Source organism: Charadrius vociferus, unplaced genomic scaffold (genome assembly GCF_000708025.1).
Source record: "Charadrius vociferus isolate BGI_N301 unplaced genomic scaffold, ASM70802v2 scaffold214, whole genome shotgun sequence".
Classification (NCBI taxonomy): domain Eukaryota; kingdom Metazoa; phylum Chordata; class Aves; order Charadriiformes; family Charadriidae; genus Charadrius; species Charadrius vociferus.
The window spans coordinates 4,415,930-4,437,056 of NW_009647955.1; the positions used below are offsets into that span (position 1 = coordinate 4,415,930).

The following is a 21,127-nucleotide window of genomic DNA, read 5'->3' on the forward strand; positions in this document are numbered from 1 at the left end:
ATTGCAGGTGGAGGGTTCTGTGTGACAGTGCAAAACACAGTTGTTGGAACACTGAACCTCTGGAACTTCAGAGAACAATCTGTTTCAACTGTGTAGGCAGATGCTTTAATATTTAATGTGCCATTTCCGTTGCACTTCTCATAAAAACACTTCTTAATGTAGTGGCTATACTTAAGATTTTAGTGCTCCAAATGTTCATAAAAGTGTTTGTTCTGTTTGAAAAATTAAGGTAACAAGTGTAGTTATGTGGCAGCTAAAACTTGTGTTTGGCAGTGTGTGTTTTGTGATAGGAATACCACTGGCAGATAGAAACTTCAGAGGCTTTGGAATATGAGTTAGTTTGGCATAGGTTTCAGGTCTGAATTTTCCACCTGCGTCTTCTTCCTACAGTTACTTATATCCTGCTTGCTTGTCGTTTTCCTGAAAAGTGTTAATGCCTGTGCTAATTGCTTTACGTTGTGTTTATTCTAGGTACTGGTATTAGCAAGTAAAGAGTAAGTCTTGTCTGTGTAAAAAGCATTCAGAACTTAACAACATTGCTAGAAAGGAGCTGTAACAGCTCAATGCAGACAGAAGTGTCAATTAGCAGTTTAAGCAGAAGACAAAAAATAAGTACAGTGACATAACTGGCTCAAAAATGAATCCCGAGTGCAGTAATGATGCCTCTGACTAAAAGATCACAGCAATAGGCTGCAGCGTATGGCCCTTTTATTGATGGTGGCACAGATAGGGTTTGGAAAAGCATATCGAAGGTGAGGTGTCTTCCTGCACACACCAACTAAACCAAGAAGAATAGTGATTAATAAATGTGTATTCATCTTTCAGAAGGCCCCATCTAATAGAGATATGTTGGAGGACAGTAGATAGTAGAAACAGGAAGAGAAAATAGCATTAACAGAACAAACTGGCACTCAAAATTATAAGCTATCTAAATTATCAATTTGCAGTGAATGTAAAACAAACAAGCCCGTAACAATCTGTAATGTAACCGACTCTGTAAGCATTAAAAAATTATTCAAATTACTAAATTATTAAAAAATTAAATTATTAAAAAAAAAGTGCCACATACTGATCAGTTATCATGAACCATTTCCCAGGTACTGTAATAGTAGATGACTGGTTCAGTTAACACGTCATTCTTATAGATAATAGCTCAAGGACTAAGCTAACATAAAAACTTCTTGATCACAGTGGCTTCTTTTGTGTTGATGTAGTAATAGATACAGTTTCATGTATTCAGAAGGTCAAGACCTCTTCCCTTTTTAATAGAGAAATATCACGTTAAAACCACAGTATCTTTTCCACTGAACAAAATAATAAAGACTTACTATTTTTTGAGGTACTATGCAAAGAGAAAGATAATAATCTGTCATCTGGAATGGACGTGGGTTCTGTGGTATTAAGGAGAGATAAAATTAGTGTTTGAGGAAAAACTGTAGTGAGGGATAAATGAGCTTGATATTAGACAACCTGTGAAAGTTGTGGTATCTCCAGCTTTTGGAGCTTTTAAATATGTTAAATATATTATGAAAAACTTAAGTAGATGTGATCTTAATTTTGTTTGGGGTGAATTAAAGTCCCTTTTTTTATTCTTTGCTAGAAAACTACAGGTTTTAAAATGCTTTCTGCTATATGTATATTTTGTATGTTTATAAAATCTTGAATAGTATGTTGAGAGTACAGAAAACTACCAGATATAGAATATCTTAAGAATAGACAAGATGCCTTGTAAAATAATAGTGTAAATGTTATTTCTTACCTTGTTAAATATTTAATCCTAAAAGGCTTGAAATAGGGAATTGCCTGCAGCTGCGTGTTGTATATCCTGTTGTAGGTATCTGTGGAGGAGAGAATTTGAGTTCCAAGATGTATTAGTAAAAAAAAAAAAAAACCAAAAAGAACCCAAAAAATAAACCCAACCCCCAAAACATGATGTTACTTTTCTATTAAATGTGGTTAAGAATTTTATGTTTAACTCTCTTCACTTAATTTATATATTTGTTACTTCTGTTATTTGGTTCTGTCCTAGTTCTGTAGGCAGCAAAGAATGTGGGTGTCATTTCTAACCTGAGGACGCCAAAGCTTACTTGCAGCATCATCTAGCTTTATAAAATATTCTTCTAAACTCTTCTTCTGGTTTTGGTCCTGTTTTAATTTGTTGATGCTGAGTATATATGTAACATGATAAATAATAATATAAACAGTCATTAAACATTGCTTTAGAAGGGTCTTACTTGTTTCTAGTGAGAAATGGTGTGAAGCATCTGTCTTTGATTTTTCTCTGCTCTGTGAGGAACAACAGTTTGAAAATACTGCTTTGTTCTTCTATACAATTTCTTCTCTACCCTATAACCCTTTGCTTTTTTCTCAGTTTCAACTTGCTATATGGCCCAAGGAACATCTGAGGATCTCAAGAACTTTTTTTTTTTCCTGTCAATCAGATGCAGAGGGTCTCTGCTCTACAGTATCTGTGTAGAACAGTCTGCTCTCTGAAATCTTAACTTTTAAACTCATACAAAAAGAGTGTCTGATTCACATACAGCACAGTGTGAAACTCGCACGTCCCCTCTGAGCTCAGTGGTCACTGTGAATCAGCTGAGATTTGATGGGAGTGGACCGCCAGCTGAGCAAACTGGGTTGTGTAAAGTGTAAAAATCTCTGTAAGTCTCTTTTCTTTCTTTATAGGTCAATGGCACGGATGCAGATTATGAGTATGAAGAAATTACTCTTGAAAGGGTAACATGCTAAATGTCTCTCTGTACTCTGTTTTAGATGGGATTTATGATATTTCAATATGAAAAATTAACCTCTTGATACTGCTGAATGGCAATCTAAAACAATCCTTACTGTGGTTTGGGTTTTTTTTGTTTTGCCTTTTTTTTTTGTTTTGCTTTATGTAGATTATTTAATCTAAAGAAAAAAAGTACACCCAGTTGCTGGCGCAAGAATAGCCATTTTTACTAATATCCTTGACCATTAAGAGTAAAACAGGGGAAGGATCTTCCTGAGACATACTGCATTTACTGTAACTATCTAGACTTGTAGAGACTAATAATAATAACACAAATTATGATTTCATTTCCTATATTACCATTTATGATAGGCTTTTATTTATACCATTAAGTCTTATATTGATATTCAGGTTTCCAGTTGAGATTACAAGTTACACCTTGTCATATGCATTGCTTTGTTAGGTTTATGATGTAGAGATCTATCTCAGTAACAGCTGCACTGTTAATAAAAAGAAAGAAATTGCTGTATTTGATTCCTGTGCAGTCCTGGTGGTTACTGAGAGAGTGAAGAGTTCTTGTAGTTGATAGTAAGGGCAGGCAACCTTTGAAGAGAAAATGTCAGTCTGAGGATATATTACATGTGTGACCCAAATTACTTGGGGACTTCTCTAGGAAAAATACTTTGTCACTAATAATTTAATGAGGAGCAAATATTTGTGTGAATAATCTCAAAGATCTAGCTCACTAGAGAGGGAAGCTTTTATCTAGTTTATCAAGTTCAGCTCAATGAGGAAGCTGTGGGGTTGGAACTGTATCTTACAGTTACACAATGACTTCACTTCTCTTTCTATGAAAATAAGTATTATTATATTTTGCTTATGGTTATACATAGTGTGCTGCTTCAAGTGTCATTGAATATTTTTTATCAATGAAAATTATATAGATTTGGTTCTATATTGAATGCATAATTTTTTTTTTCCTCTCTCCCTTTAGGGAGATTCAGGACTTGGCTTCAGCATTGCAGGTGGTACAGACAACCCACATATTGGGGATGATTCAAGTATTTTCATTACAAAAATCATAGCTGGGGGTGCAGCTGCACAGGATGGAAGATTACGGTATGATGACTTTCTGTGTTGGGTTGCTAAATGTTCATTACCTTATTTTCAAGCACAGGACAGAACACTTTCTGTTAGTTTTGGTAGTTCTGTCATGCTACATTACATTTTAAATAAGTTTTTCTCACAGAAATATTTTGCAAATAATGAAAAATGTTTGAGTGGACCAATGTTTTTTCCCATCCAACAAAATCTACAGTTAAGTGAAATTAAGTGAACTTTATCTTTTCTATTCAGTGGTATAAATTTATTATGCCATAAATTCTTTAGTCTTTAGTTCAAGATATAAAGGAAAAGCTAAGATGGGTAGGACAGGTAACTGTTATCCATGTGCAGATTTTCTGATCTGTAAGATAATTGAGCTTAATAACAACCCTCTTTTTATGCTTGTTATAATTCTGTGTCTTAATTTTTCAAAGATACTACACATCTTGAAAAGCCATATTTTTTTGTTTACATTAATAAAGTACTCCTTCTCCAGTATAATACCCCATTTTCTTATTTAATTGTGGACTGGTACTACTACTTAGCTCCTAGTGAGGAAGTGTTGGCATATTATTAGCTGGTAGGAAATGGTATTTGCAACTTCTTTTGAAGTCTACTGTTAGAAGTCAATAACAAATTGCGTTAATGAATTATTTTTCTAAGCCAGAGCAGTCTAAGTGTACTCCTGTATCACTGTGTGGAAAAAAACCCTCACATCTGATTGTAGGACCAGCTTTTTTTCTCTTTTGTTGTCAAGAACTTGCCTTGTCATTTTTGGTGTAAATGCCTGATGCCTTACAGTTTTAAGTCCTAATAAGCTTATTTCAAGGCTTCCTTTTAGCTTGTTGGCCATTGTCAGAGGTACATCTGGCAGAACGTGGTGACAGGTGGGTGAGGCATTGTACTTAGTGTAATGAGAGCTCAGTGTTACTACAGCAACATGTGAAATGGAGTGGAAGGCCAGCACTTAAACAGCTTGTGAAAAGCAGGGATGGAGGTTGACTTGTTCATATCATGGTTTAAAACTAGCGTGTTCTCATTGTGTGCCTCCTAGTTTCTGAATTTTTTACTTCTTTCTTATAGCCCTAAACAAAGGATAGTTTGTACGAAGCTCTGTTCAAAATACTGTTTAAATGAAACACACATAAGATGGCGTCCTCTTGGGCTGTGGACAAAATATATTGCCTTTAAATGTTTTTTAATGATCCTTATTTTATTTTTAAGCATTAATAATTAAATTTAGAGTATTGTCTTGAATCAATATAATTTTGAAGCAAAATCTAGGTAACAATGTCTTAACATGTAAGTTAGTGTATTGTAGATAAAATATTAGGCTCCTACTGTGTCCACTCTGCTATAACACAACAGCTGAACATGAATGTTGCTGTCTCTAGGGTTAATGATTGTATTCTACGAGTAAACGAGGTGGATGTTCGTGATGTGACACACAGCAAAGCAGTTGAAGCATTGAAAGAAGCGGGGTCAATTGTGCGACTGTATGTCAAAAGAAGAAAACCAGTCACAGAAAAAATAGTGGAAATCAAACTGGTAAAAGGCCCTAAAGGTATGTAGGAAGTATAAACTTCTCTTTCACAAGAAGGGTAGAGTTGACGATAGATTTTTGCATTTATTTTTGGAAATAAAATAGTACCTTGCATATGAAGTTCTACGAAATGCAGAATAATGAAAAATATGATAATGGCATCTCAAATACTTCTGAATTTTTATCCTTGTGTCTTGAAACTGTTCTTGTAGAATATATCTTTTTCTTTTAGTTGATACAAATGTGTTTCTGAGAGTATTTATTAATTTTTAAGTACATTAAAAACGGGAGTAAAATATTTTATTGAATTACCTAGGAAGATCTTTGAAAGATGAAAAAACATTTAGAGAAAGTGTTATTTTGTTTCTATATGGAGAAATGTTGGACAATGGTTCTTTAAATACCAGTGGTGATGCTATAGCTGTGCTGTGTGTATCTTTCACAAGGCATGAAGTAAATGATTTAGCTGTTGATTTTCAGAACTTCTGTAAGTTTTTTGTCTTTTCCGGAATTCTGGTGAAAATTACAGAGTTCACTTGGCAAGGCATCCAATATTGCTTCAACCAGAGCCTGTTATTTTTATATATATATGTGTGTGTATGTGGTACAGACAGCACTATTGTTTATATAATAATTGGAATCTAATGAATGCTAAAAGGTTTCTTGAGTAATGACTTTATCTTCAAGCAGGTCTTGGTTTCAGTATTGCTGGTGGTGTAGGAAATCAACACATACCTGGAGACAACAGCATCTATGTAACCAAAATCATTGAAGGCGGGGCAGCACATAAAGATGGCAAACTTCAGATTGGAGACAAACTTTTAGCTGTAAGAAAGAGCTTCTTTTTTTTTTTTTATGGTCATTCACTTTTAGGCCCAGTAAGGGCATGATTCACTTTGCAGTTAAGCTGCCTGCTGGTGGAATGTTATTTCATAGAAATGGGTAAAAAACTGAATTATATGGCCAGGAAATAAATGATAAAGATTAAATCTGCAGTATTCAACACCATCTCGTCAGGAAATCTGAAATCCATTCCTTGGCACAATTTTACATGCAAAACCTGTATTAATCAGCCTGTTTATTTGTGATGCCTGCTATTATTTTTCTGGAATGTGAGTGACGGCAATGTAAACCAGCATACAATGGGATTGTTTCTTTTCTCAAAAAAGAAGAATGGAAAGGGACTCCATGTACTGATTGCTGGCCAGCCTGTCACTCTGGGATCTTCTACAGTTTTGTTTCCTACTTTTGACTTCTTGTGAGAATATGTTGTCCCATTATAATGTCTAGAACTTAATTATGTCATGATAGAATCATGTAGGATTTATTCTTACTAGAAGAAACTCTCTTCTATTCAATGCTTACAATAACATACTGTGGTGGTGCTGTGATAGTGCAGGCTTATGGCATTTTGAGTGTCATATTTGTCCCGTTAGTTTTCCAAAGTCATGTGTGTCTTCTTTACAATGTTACAGTCAATACAGTTTATTTTAATCTTTTGAGGAAAGACTTCTCTGTCTTATATTTCACAGCACTACAAAGCATGGCTTATATAACTTTTATATAACCAATTATGTCTGTGCAACATGAATCCTAATAAAAACTCTCAATGCCAGAGTGCTCCAACAGCTTTCACTGAGTGTGTTATGAAAACATACGTTTTTCATTGGTGAGAGTTTGTTTATTTTTTATGTTTAGGTGAACAGTGTTTGCTTAGAAGAAGTTACTCATGAAGAAGCAGTGACTGCCTTAAAAAACACATCTGACTTTGTTTATCTGAAAGTTGCAAAACCCACCAGCATGTTCATGAATGACAGTTATGCCCCTCCTGACATCACAAACTGTAAGTTCAGCTTATCTTTGGGATTTAATTACTTTTCCCTTTAATGCTTTAACATACCCCACTTTTAGTATTTTAACAGCTTCAAGCTTTTTAAAATTATACAGTGTGAAAGTCTGATATAAGGAAGTTGATTAATCAGGTAAATTATATGCTAAACAGAATAACATCCTATAGCTTGTGTACTGAAAAGCCAGCAACAGTGGGGCTCTTAATGTGTTCCTGTGACTGAGGGGGCCTAGTCCTAGTGACTCAGTGTTTCTGTTCACTTGCGGATGAGTGCAAGGAGAACGTGTCTTTCATTCTCCTGGAGGCTGTGAAGAGTAACAAACAATGCACTGCGTAGATGTTCAGTGTCCTGTGAACTGAGCAAAAGACAATGCTGTTTCAGGTAGAGGTTAGTGATGTTCTGACTTACTTTTTTTTTCTGGTTTCCTGCTTTTTCATGAGCTGCACGTGCTTGAATAAACTACACTGGGAGGAGGGGGAGGTCTTTACCTCTGATGCCTGTCTGCAAATGTATTGCAAAATTCCATATTAACCTGCTTGAAATCTTACTTCAGTTTTGTCATAACTGTTGAGAATTCAAGTGGAAAACCAGTGAATGCTGTAGTGAAAACAGTTAAGAGTTTCTTGTTTACATGAGGGTACTACTTACAGGAGTCTTTTTGAAGTCACACATCCAAATCGGGGAAAATTCTGGGTTGAACTACAATGTAAAGAAAAAATTGAATTTAGTGTACTGCTTCTTCAAGAGGGATATTACCATTTAGTGTTCAGAGAAAGGGATGAAAATGATATAACTGATCTTTGCAAGACTGAATAGTTGGACTTTTCTGGATGACCAGTTTTACTCATCTTGTCACATGAAATGATTCTGGGGAGAGTTATTTTAGGCTGGTGTTTGTTTTTTGTTTTTTTTTTTTCTTCCTGCTGTTAAATACAAGTAATTGATAGGTAGCACTGATCTGTTCAAATACTACTTCATATGAAAAAGGAGCAATTTTGGACTAAAAAGCCACTGATGTAATCTAAAATGGTATGTAAAGAACAACAAAATGCAGCACAACAAAGGACCTTATAAGCCCGTCATTTATTGGCTATAGCTACGTTATCTTTAAATCTATTCGTATGCTTATTGAATTACAATTTGTAGCTATTTAGGTTTTATATCTTCACTGTCTTATTAGAAGGATGTTCTTGAAGGCTCCGTTCTTTGACATAAAACTGATTTTCAGCCTTCACTTACTCGTCCCCAGTTTTATACTCGTATATATGGTTACAGAGCAGCCATTTTCATTCATGGTATCCAATTTGTCCAATAATTCAACTTTTCCCACTGTTTCTTTGGCAAGCAGACTTCTTTTTCTCTTTCCATTGTAACTGACCTCTTTGTATGTTTCACCTTGAATTCAGATTTTCTGGAACAGAGGTAACCTGATTTGTACGTACTGTTCCTGGTAGTGTTGCAGTAATACAATTACACAGCTGTAGGTAGTGATGTGACAAACATAGAAGTATCTTACCTATTATCATTGTGTCTTGACTTGATCATTGGGATATTTATGAATCTTTTGTGGGGGAGATGCAAAGCCTCAAGAAAGTTTGGGGAGAGGAAGGTGGAGAAAGAGGAGCTTCCTCATAATTTGGCTGGTTCTAATAACTCGGTACCCTGATATTGCCAAAAGTCATACTTATTAACTTTTGCTTGGTGCCACTGATTATTAAAAAACAATTCGATATAAGGCTTAAATGGAAAAGATTAAAGTGCTCTAGCAATTTAGATGACTGGCTATCTCTCTTGGGAGGAAAACTGAACTGAAACTGTTAAGTTTGTGTGAGTGGAGGAAGGAACCTGTAGTAGGATTGGACAAACGTACTCCTTTAATGGGCAACCATAAAGGAATGGTTAGATATAAATGTAGACTGACATTTTAAATTTTTATGTGCGCTGGTACCATTCATTAAATGATACCTTGGTATTAAAAAGACTGTAGACTCAAAAAAAGAAGAACCAACAGAGATGCCAGTGTGGCTGATTCTCAGTGCTGTAGTTCAGTTTTAGGTAGGTGAGATCAGACTGATGAGTCTTGTTCGAAGCAGCAGTCATATTTCACCTACAAATTGGTGTTCTCCTTTGGGTGCTTATCTTTCTTTTTTTCTGTTCACATTATCTGTATCAATACATGCTTTTAAAGTAATATTTGCTCTAGCAGTATGCGTAAGGGCGTGCTGTTGGCCCTCTTCTCGTGCAGCAAATTAATTTCTCTGAAATGGTGGATGAGCTAGAGACTCAGTTCATTGAAGTTAGTTGCATCATAACACAAAGTCATAAAAGAGCCAGTGGTATCTTCAAGAATACCTCCTTACCATGTCTGTTGGCTTTTCAGCAATGTTCTGTGAAAGGTAATCCCACGTGATTGTCGTGAGAATGTGCACTGCCATCTTGCCTTGTATACATGGCTTACCTCCAGAAAATAGACGTGAGACTAAATGACCTGGCTCTCTTTCATCCCATTACTGTCCTCACTCCCAAGTTTCTCTCCCGTTTGGCTGCTTTCCCCGTAAGTGGGGCTTGAGAGACAGCGGCATTCTCTGCAGCCCGGTATCCTGTCCTTGTGTGAAATGGCACTTCTATCCACTGAGAAGTGAAAAGCCAATCTCCTGAGCTGTCATGCCCCTCAAGCTCCAGCAACTACTTCTGTGAACGTTTTTCCATTTACTGCTGAAGAATTTTGAAAAAAACACAAAAGGTTTCTCAGACTCCAGGTGTCTGTCTTCTGTCCTTTGGTGTCCTTTGACAAGGTTTGTGGGCTAAAGTGCTGTCTGTACTTTTGAGTAGATTTTCTGGGTTTCTTTTCATTTAGCTGCAGTTTTAGCGTTCAGTTCTCTGTCTGAAGTTACTTTGGTTTTTTGGTTGGTTTTTTTTACACTGTTTCTGGTAGACTTCTGTCAACAGTTAACCAAAGAACACTTTTCAGCAAAGTGCTGGGTCCCTCGATGAAACTTCAGTCTGTTTCTTTTCCCTAAAAATCCCTACAACAGGAAAGTCTTTTCTACCCAAGGCTTCATATGCTTGTCTGTCTCTGTTGATCAAAGTGCAGCTGGCTATCACTGCAGCTCGCATGGAGACTCTGGATCTGCTGCCTGAATTTTGCACACAAAATAGATACAAAGGTCTTGCTTGAGATGTTTAAAGACTTAATTCAAGGAAATCAGTTTAGCCTTTTCCTAAATCTTCCATTTGTCAGAAACAACTGCATATGGTTAAGGTGCTAGATGCTATTTTTCTAATACAGGGTAGAACAAAAGCTTTTTCAGGACTCAATATTTTCATATTTACAATGGAAATTCCAAGGGGAAATACCAATCTCCTTAAAGGCTATTGCTTCTTTATAAAGGAGTGCTATAACTTTGCAGCTAGAAAGCCTCCACTTTCTGTAAGGAGCTGTTTATTTAGATAGAACTCATACCAAAAAAAAAGTGGCTCCTGTACATAGTATTTTAGAAGCTGATGTTTCCAGGGGCACCATTTCAAGGTTTGTTTACAACTTTGTTCTCATCTCAGATGAGACCTCCAAAAGTGATGATGCACTTGGCAGAGCAGTACCTGGCTCAGGAGCTTCGGGTTAGGGACTCTGAAGACAGATGACATATTACAGCAGTATTTTCTAGAATCACCTGGATTGTGAGTGAGTGGTGAAACAGTTACCAGTCTTCCTTCTTTACCTACTCACCTGCAGCTGTTTTGAGACATGTATTTGCAATCCTCCTTTGTATTTCTGTCCATCAGAATCTTGTTATCCAGGTTCTTAGCAGTTCAGGCCCATCGTAAAGGAGAATTAATACATGCTATTCCTTTCACTACCGAATCTCTTAAATTCGGACTGAGGCTGCCTATGGACATGCCCAATACAAATTATGTTAAGGTAGAAACCCTGTCTACTACCTGCATATATATGTAGACTGCTCATTGCCCAGAACTCTTGGTGGCTTTTTTCAGTTTGTGTGGAGTTTTTTTCAACACTTATTTTATCAGAAACACCTAAAAGCACAGCGCACAGTACTTACTGGCTTGGTATCTGTACTGTCTGCAGAACATGCAGTAGATTACTTAGTATACTAACTTTTGTGAACATGGTAGTTCATTCAAAAGTCCACAAAACACCAAATTCATAATTTGGTTGTCTTTAACACTTTGTCTCTGAACTGCTTTAGCTTAGGTATAGGGCTGCCTCACTTTCCCTGGTGAAAGGGATTTAAAATGCAGATCTAAGGATACTGAAAAACTGTTTGTGAACCAGGTTCACAAATTTCTGTATCTAGGTTTTCTGCAAAATCTATTTTCTTTTAGAACTCCTCTAGTAAGAGTACCAGCCGCACAATAGTAAGGTCTTGTCAGGTGATCCGATGACACAAAAGATGGGACAAAGTAGGTTAGCATCCATATAGATAACTAAATCATTTGATATTTCTTTGGGGTTAGTGTCTTTGTATCAAGGGACATTTGATCAAGAGGTTTCTGAGATTGATTTATGGCAGTATTTATTGAGAAGAGTACAGATCCTGCCAACATAATTCTTTGTGCATCTGCGGCTGAAAGTTGACCTCCGTCATCTGATATTTATCAGAGTGAGTGAATGGCTTCCGGCTGCCCGTGGGGGAAATTAATGTTGAAAATCTTGTTGAAGAAGAGTTGGGGCTGTCTGAAACCAGAGCATTTAGCAGGGAATGAATGTGGAAAGAATAGCTCATAGTTATGTGGTGTAGCTGTAGAGACTGGTACTGTGAGCAGTGAAAGCTTGACCACAGCCCTTGACAGACTGGAATAGCTGATTGCTACGCCTGTTTCTATTGCTTCTGTGAGATTTTTCTTGTAACCCTGGAGGTGTGGATTGCTGGTTTAAACAGTTGCTTTACAGTGATCTCCATTTTTGCATTCAAGAAGAATGCTGTTATGAAAGGTGGTTCTTTCCGAGCATGTTGTGGCTCCTCTGTGGCTTCCAGTTTCTGAGACACTGAAAGATGAGAACTTCCAGTAGAGGAAAGAGGGAAATTCAACCAGGAAAAAAAAAAAAAGTTCAATGTATGTGGAGGAGCAGCAGCACTGTAGGTGGGATGGTCCTGTGGGCTGATGCCACCCAGCTGGCTGGCACCACCTGCAGCTAAACTGCTTTGTGTGTTTGATAATCACAGCTATTAGCTTTCTGTAGCAGGTCATATGTCAGTAGAGAATGTACACTGCCTCAGTAATCTATATATAAATGTTGGTCATTAAATGGTTATGGGAACAAACGTCCAGTAACTTGTTGGTATAAATGCTTTTAAAGTTATTCAGTTGAAATATTACAAAGAAGGTCTGGAACTTGCTGTTTAAAAAACCCCAACGTTACCTGGACAGTGCATATTGTAGAATATCATAGTCAGAAAAGTTTCTACACAGCTCTTGAGACAGAGGACTTGCTTCCTATACAGGCCTCCTTTGAAAACATTATTAATAATGCATTTTTTACTCCTTGTCAATTTTAAAGTATTAGTCCTTAGTGTGTGTGTGCATTGCAACAGTATTTCCACCCTGCACTGAGAAATAAAATACCAGAAGGTAGGGAATGATCAGTTTTCTCCCTAGAGACAGAAATGCCTTGTTGTTCCTTAGATGTCATAAATACGGGAAGAGAAGAATATGTAATAACAGTAAATTACAATAAAGTTTTAATTTTATTTCCCATTTTAGAGATTGTACTTGTGATTGGTGTCCTCAGTTTGCAGATAATAAGGAAATAATAGGAAATCTTCCATTTTCTTTTTGTGTAGAACTGTTATGTCAAGGGGGGTGGATTTGGAAATTGAATTTCTCTTTGAGAGTCTTTGACTTTTCCTGTCAAAGCAAGTTCATTTTGTGCATGTAATTTTCTGTTCATCCAAAACGCAGTTACCTCAGTAATAATATTTACTTGGAAATAGAAGTTTAGACCTGATTTAGGATTCGGAAGGTGATGGCTTGCCTTTTATTTCTATCATGTTCTTCATGAATATTCTTTAGGTATAATCTCCAGCTAAAACAGTTTTAGGAAAGGCCCAAGCACGTTTTTTGCAGGAACTCCATAGAGAGTCTTTTTATGCCTTGTAGGTTTGTTTCCCTAGTGCTGAGAGTAGCAGCCTTGAAAAAGGACCTGACTTTTCTAAGCAAGTACCACATGTAGGACTTTATAAATGATGTACCCAGTGCTGATGTGGAACAGCCCAGAGGTCTGAAATAGTAAACTGTTATATAGTTTGATAGCTGAGTTTTAGTTACATGGTGAAAGGATACAAAATTTAAAAACTAAGATTATGTAAGAGTATTAAATGGTAGTAATGGTGTCTGAACATGATGCAGTTAAAAGCTTTAGGAACCTTAAAAACAATCAAATGAAAAGCACTGTAAGTAAACATAGATTTTTTTTTTTTAATGAAAACCCTAATTATTTAAAATATGCATCTTTATAGCTGCCACTGACTTGTTAAAAGCAATTGTCAATCTATTTTGTGAAATGAGATAAATTAGTGCATGAACAGAATGTACAAAGCTGCTATGCTGTGCTACAGTTGTTTAGTTTTTTTAATCAAACCCCATTTTCCACTAATTGGAAATGAGATCATAAAGTCTACATTCCTTTTTTTGTGCTCTAGCTGTAAAACTTTGAGGGAAAACTAATATAACTATATTTATGTACAGTAGTCATTTTCAAGGTATCACATGCTTTAAACACAGTGTATACAGTGACATGGAAATACACTTTTGTATTAAAATAGATATATTATTTTCCATTGAAAAATACATATTGCTGTATGGTTTGGTAATCATTGTGAAAATCTGTTGCCAAAACTCTAGTGTAGCTAAAAATCAAGTTTTGAAATTGACAGTAAACTGTCCAAATCTGTAACCAGTCCATAGAAGCTACATATTGTGCTGGGGCAGACAGAAAGAATTAAGTAGTGGGATCTCTAGGCTTTGAATCCTTGCGGAGAGCAGAAGGATGAAGAGGTAATGTACATGTGTTACAGCTGTTCTAAAAAATGGTTTTAGGAGTCATGTGTTTTGAACAACTAATTATTAGGGAATTCTCAAATATTAATGCTTTTGTTGACCACTTGGTTTTAGCAAAAGCAGCGTTCTCTTTGCTGGAGACCTCATGAAGCTAACCTGAAGAAACTTCCTTTAGTCTGTCTTGTAGAAGGGGACAGGCCACCACTTGCACTCAGATGCCGGTTTTTGCCGAAACTACTCATGAATCCAGAATTGCAATTTCCAGAAGTTCTGTACAGTCCCAGACTAGAGCATGCAACTCACTGAGGGCTGGTGTGTCTGAATAACAAAGTGAATTACTTTATCAAGTAGTGCTTTTAAGCTACCTAAGCTGTTTTAATGCTTGCTGAAACACATTTTTATAAAAGTGAAAGAAGTCTAAAATGTGACAAAACTTTAAAGAATAAGAAGCAGTCTGGCTAATCAAATAAGATACCAGATGTTACGTTCCAGGCATGAAGGTACTATGTGTAGTTCCCTATTTGGCTCAGTACCTCTCCTATTGGACCATTGATTGTGGTAAGGCAGTGTTGATGTGACACATACTCCATGTATGGAATTTGCTGCATACAGGTTTACTAAGAAGCTAGAATAATACAGAATCAATGCAGTGCAGATTGGATGGTTTGAAAGCTGGTGATTTAGCAAATCTCTCATATAAAAATACTCTTGAAGTTTGTATATGACCCAAATGTTCTGCCAGTGGTTTAAAAAGAAAACCAAACAAGGAGAATATACAGGTCACTTCTACAATTTGTGTCATGTCTATGCTGTTAAAAAGCTTTGGTTTTAGTATAAATCCTCAAAAGTCAGGCATCACATCAGGTACAGAAAGCGAATAAGTCTGGCAACTTTATAAGATTATAACTTATGTTAAATCTGTGAAGTGTCCCCACCTTCCATGTTTAAGCCTTAAAACTTGAAGCACCTACATGAGGAAAAAGATTTTCAGTTGTAGAATATGCTTTGTAATAGGAGACAGTGGGTATGACTACACCTGGTGAATGGACACTTAAAATTGATGTACCTAACTTGGAAATATAATGCACCCTTTTAATTATTTATTGGAACAACTTACCTGGAATTGCAGAATATTTTCCAACAACTGAAATCATTAAGATGCTAAATTTTTCTAGTATGTGTGTTGTGGTTCATGTAAAACATGCTCTTCGTGCACAGGATTCATCATCTGTTACGCAAGAGGTTAGACTAAATCCTTTTAATACTCCTTTCCAGTTTTAATCAATGAACCTGTGAATAAGGCAACTGACCCTTGCAGTACAGTTGACATTTTTTTGCACCAGCTTGTTTATTCCTCTTGGTAAATTGATGCCTCTTACCGACCTTGAAGAATAGAAAGTGGAATAATCCTACCTTTGTTTCCTGATGTGTGCTGTTGACTGAGCACATACTAGCATCGCTACCAGCACCTGTGCTACTAAAGATGGTTTTGTTCTGTGTCTAAAAAATATAACTTCCCTCCCTGTCCAGGCCTGTTAATCAGAACAGCCTGGAGTATTCTGGAGATGCTAAGATGCTCCGCATCAAAGCACTGAAAAGAAAAGAGGTAGGCAGCTTGACAGATTGGAAGAAGTACAACATTAAAATGTATTTTTCACTGTTGCTCCGAAATGGTGATTTTAAGAAACTGAAATTCTTAATTGACTTCAGTCAAATTAAAGACAACTTTAAAACCAGATAAATCTCCAGACTGTCCTCACAGGCTTCAGCTATCCACAGTGCCTGTTTCTAAAAAAGGAGGAGAATGGGGAATGTGTAGATGTGATTCAGTGTTTTAGAACTATGATACTTATAATGTAGCATTTGAGCTGTTACATTTTGGTTTCAGAAGATGTCCCTCCTTATAATACTTTGTTACAGTATGTCCATCTCTTTTTCCTTATTGCCTTAATGACTTTTTTTCTTTTTCTTTTTCTTTTTTTTTTTTTTTTGTTCCCCTCTTTGCAGCTTATTCTCAGCCAGTGGATAACCATATCACTCCATCTGCCTACATGGGACAGTCCTTGCCCCCAGCATCACCAGGGCGCTATTCACCAATTCCCAAGGGAATGCTCGGGGATGATGAGATTACCAGGTAATGAATAACCAAAGCTACATGTCAGATTACTTAACCAGGGAAGCTCATAAGATGTGTTTGTGGGCAAAATACTAGTGAATGTTATATTTTATTTCAAGAAATAAATGCAACTCATTAGTTTCTTAACACTTCTAAACATTGGTGTAAGGAAGAAACTAGATATATTTCTGTTGATACATACACACACACATCTACGCGCACATGTATACACACATGCTTTATCAGTCCAGGAATACAATTAAAATCAGAATGCCTTGCCAAAGTGCTCCATGAGTTGACTGGATGGTAGGATGAGCAGCCTAGAGATTATTTCTTATTTTAAAGCCAGCCATCTTTTTTTTTTTTTCCTATTTCCCAGGCAAGGGTTTGTTTTGGTGGATTAGTAAATCTAGAAAGGCTAGAGAGCTCTTAATCCTTCCCCATTAACAGACCCTTCATTCCTTCACTGATTCAGTAGATTGCGTTAATCTTTTGTTCATCATTGCTGATAAAGGGAAGCTCTTGTAATTTTGTTACCCTTCTGTTCTGCAAGTACAGGGATGTTATACTGCATTTTCAATATGTTGTTGCCGAGTTCTGTGTTTCACACCATCATCTGATGTGGCTAATGTCACTCAGTTTCTGAGGCAGGGTCTACCCAGTATTGAAACATAAGTGGTATAATAAGTTGGAGAATAAATTTTAGTGTATTGGAATGTAGGAAATTCTCCGACATGTGCTTGTAGTTATTTTTATCTTTACCTTATACATCCACCTAACCCTAAGTGATTCTGTCCTGCTGATAGCATTGCTGAACTTAAGTTCGGTAGCTTTCCTTTAAGGTTACTGTAAAGGGAGGTTTTTAGATTTCTTTTGAAATGCGAGGACTATTCAGAGAAGGGTTTAGGTGGTTTTTCTTTAAATTACCTTCCCATCTTCTGCTCCTCCAGAAGAGGTTTAGAAATTTTGAGTCATATTTTAAAAGTTACTGTGTATTTATGTTCTTAACTGCAGCATTTTTGTTAATGTGTTAGTGTGATCCAGAGCAATATACATAGGTTTTCAAAATGTCATTTATTTGCAATAAAATAGTACTCTGAAAAGATGAATATAATCGTTGATAGGGGATGAAATGTAAGAATTTAAAACTAAGCAGACTTAAGAGCTAGGGCAAAAATGGAGTGATTTTTAAAGATCGAACGAGATGTTTGTTTGTATTGGAAAAATGTAGGTTTTTAGTTTATCCTAAAAATTAATAATTAATGTCTCCAAATACTTAAGAATGTCCATTAATTGTTCTTTAGTGCTCTCTAGTGATTTTTCAAACGCAGTGCAGAGTTGCTCTGCTTTGTTATAAATGTCTGTTTCTGAAATCATTTATGCTTTTCTTGTACTGGATCAAGTAGCAGATTAGTAGATTTCTGTAGGGAGTGTTTCTGCATTAGAAGTTGGCTGACCTTATCTTAACTTGATCAGTATTTCTTCTTTCCTCATCCAAGCAGGAGGGGATCCTATAGAAAGAGTGCAACAACTTGATTGAAATTTAACTTTTTCAATTGCAGTTGGTGCAAATAAATTGCAAACGTATTTGAGAATGCCATAAATTCTGGGTTTTGGTGGTGGTTTTTTTCCATACTTCTGTAATTGTTCTTTGCTATATTTATTGCTTGACCAACTGGCGTGAAATTAAAGCCATAAGGACATATTTTTCATCGTTGGTGTTTCCATTAGAATTTGTTCTTAATTTTCAGAAAGCGAAAACAGTATTTTGCTGCTTGCTATTACCATTAGATAGATTAAGACTGTGAGCTGTGTTGAGGCTCTTGGACAATATGGAAAGTGTTAAGTAATGACATTTAGTGCTGAAAAGGATTGTAGCATAATAGGAATTTAGAATACATATATACTTATGAATTATTCAGTTCACCAAACAACAGGGAAGGGGATATTGTGCTTCCTCTAGAAGCAGAATTGAAAGCATACAAATAATAGAAGCTATTATTTGAAAGTCTAAGCTTTCGGGGGGCTCACTGGGGAGGGGACAGGGGGAGCACATGACATGGTTGCCTTAAATGTGTAGCTTTTGATACCTAAATTTTCAACACTGCTTCTCTCAGAAAACTTTGCTTTTACTCAGAAGTAGTGACCAAAATTTCATACTCCTTTCTTTCAGGGAGCCTAGAAAGGTGGTCCTGCATCGAGGATCAACAGGTCTTGGTTTCAACATTGTTGGAGGAGAAGATGGAGAAGGAATTTTCGTCTCTTTCATCCTTGCAGGAGGGCCAGCTGACCTGAGCGGAGAGCTTAGGAAAGGAGATCGTATAATTTCTGTAGGATTTCTTGCTTTTATTTAAACAACAACAAAAGCTTTCCCCTCCCTGGATATTAAAGTCAGTTAATACGATTTATATGCAAAGAATATCATTAAATGAGCTAAATTTGCGACAATGGAACAGCTGCCAATATATTTCCAAAGTATCTTTGAGGACTTTTAGTCTGCCTCAGTTTCTTATCTGTATCCTGATTAAAATAGCACTTTTCCATCTCAGAGGTATTTTTTTCAGTGAAGACATTAACTTATGTTAGTGTGGTAGCTGAGGGGGGGTGGAGTGTCTAAATTGAAAGAATGTAGGCTTCAGAAATAAGCCTTCTAATGAGATGGAGACGCTTGGCAGTAGTGTCTAAAATAGGGTGCTTTACTTCCTGGAGTAACTGTTAAACTTCCCATTAGTCTTAAATAGAGCCATCTCATACCTGTCTGAGGGCTTTATCTATATTAGTACTTAAAGGTCATAAAGATTTTACGTGTTTATTTGTGAAGTTACTTAATTTATGGAGAATCATTTATTTGGACAATTACATTGTAATTTGGTAGTAATTTAAGAGGAAAAAATAACTTTGGCTCTGCTGTTATTAAAGTGCATTTTTATTTTAGTTTGAACTGTGAAAAATACTTTTGATCTAAAATGTGATGCACACATTTCTGCTTCAGTTTTTCCTGACACTGTTTTTCAATCTGCTGCATTGAAAAGGCGGCTAGACAACTTCTTGGAGGGTGTGGTCTGTCACTGGATGCTAAATATAATGATCTGTAGGCAGGCTTTGGCTAAGGGGGTCCCTGAAGCCCTGTTGTAGAAAGGTGAGGTGAACCATCACAGAAAGTAACATTCTCTGTGTCTCCTTAAAACAAAAGAAAAAGGTCTTAAACAAGAATAAAGTGGACCTGGGGAATACAAATTCATTAAGTGATATACTAGGAAGATTAGAGTATTTCTTAACAGAGGGATAGATATGAGAGAGGATTTATTGACTTTGGATTTCAGTAAGGATCAGTAATCTTTGTTTCCGTTCTGTGATGATAAACACACTCAAAAAAAAATTAACTGGACACAAACTAGTTTTTATGTGAGTTTTCCCTGTTTCCAACATTACAAGCTAGTTAATACAAACATTTATTTTGATAAAGAGCTTTTTTGTATTATTTGTAGGTAAATGGAGTAGATCTAAAAGCAGCCACCCATGAACAGGCAGCTGCAGCTCTGAAGAACGCAGGCCAAGCAGTAACTATCGTAGCTCAGTACCGTCCAGAAGGTAAGGGTTGCCTTATACATTCAAGTTCACTTCTACAATTTGAAACTTAGAGAAGGATAATCTACAATGTCGTCCAGCCCCGCCTAACCCCTCTTTTGAGGAGAGGAGAAACAAATAATGTAATAGATGTTGACAGGTACCTGATAGCATAATTGCAAGTGACCAGGTAGGAATATGTGCAGTTGTTAGTGCCACGGCTTGATATGTTTCTTGCTCTGATCATATTCAGAATTTTGATTTCTCCAGTAGATGTTAACACTGTCATAACATCAAAATTAAGCTGGTAGATCCAGAACTTGGTAGAAAAACTATGTTGCTACTTTTGTGTTTCAGTTGTCTTCACCTTTCAATATGGTGGGTTTATTTTCCTTAGTTGTAGGCTAAAAGGCTAATTCCTTCTCTGTGATGTTGATTCAGCTGACCTAAGGAGACCATTGGGTCTGAGCTGATATTCCTGTTTCTCCAGCAATTTCTTCTGGTCCAGATTAGGCTGCAACTGATGCACACATCTTTGTGTGTTCTGCAGAAGCCAAATAATACTGCCTTATCACAATACACATTTTTATCCTCTTGTATTTCTACAGCATGTTTCAAATGCCTTTGTCTATTTGAGACTTTAAAAATTCAGTAGTCTAAAATTATGTGCTTGCCCATATATATTCTGTTTATAAACCCATATATTATTGTTTATATATAATAAGTAATTTTTGATGTCTTATTATGAACTGTGATGATCAACAGCTTTCTCCGATTCTGATAAATTGGGTGGCCCATCACTAAATCTTGCCTGTGGTGACTTATCTGCTTAAACCTTTCCTTTAACAGCAGTGGCAAGGGGTAAGTTTAGGTGTTTATGAGGACTTGTCATTGAGCAGGACCGCTGCCTTCATCTAAAATTGTTTGGTAGCTGATTGCAGCATGCTTGACTTCATCTTTTTTTCTTCTCTTCTGTCACGTTTCTCTTATCACAGAATCACAGAATGGTTAGGGTTGGAAGGGACCTCTGGAGATCATCTAGTCCAACTCCCCTGCCAGAGCAGGGTCACCTACAGCACGTTGCACAGGACAGCGTCCAGGCGGGTTTTGAATGTCTCCAGAGTGGTAGGAATGTCCTCCCCAAGTCTTTGAAATGTTGGCTTTCACATTCCCCTCCCCTCCTCCTCCACCCACAT

General features: G+C 36.6%; 1 protein-coding gene across 3 annotated transcripts in view; it reads left to right on the forward strand.

The window, feature by feature from the left end:
• DLG1 (discs, large homolog 1 (Drosophila)) overlaps nucleotides 1–21,127 on the forward strand; it is a 93,386-nt gene that overhangs the window by 30,302 nt on the left and 41,957 nt on the right. For all 3 annotated transcript variants that reach the window (XM_009883378.1, XM_009883379.1, XM_009883380.1), the window contains 8 exons: nucleotides 2,686–2,736; nucleotides 3,726–3,850; nucleotides 5,230–5,399; nucleotides 6,069–6,205; nucleotides 7,077–7,221; nucleotides 16,256–16,382; nucleotides 18,538–18,694; nucleotides 19,853–19,955. In XM_009883378.1, the coding sequence (XP_009881680.1) occupies nucleotides 2,686–2,736; nucleotides 3,726–3,850; nucleotides 5,230–5,399; nucleotides 6,069–6,205; nucleotides 7,077–7,221; nucleotides 16,256–16,382; nucleotides 18,538–18,694; nucleotides 19,853–19,955 (1,015 nt within the window). The remainder of the gene's footprint in view (nucleotides 1–2,685; nucleotides 2,737–3,725; nucleotides 3,851–5,229; nucleotides 5,400–6,068; nucleotides 6,206–7,076; nucleotides 7,222–16,255; nucleotides 16,383–18,537; nucleotides 18,695–19,852; nucleotides 19,956–21,127) is intronic.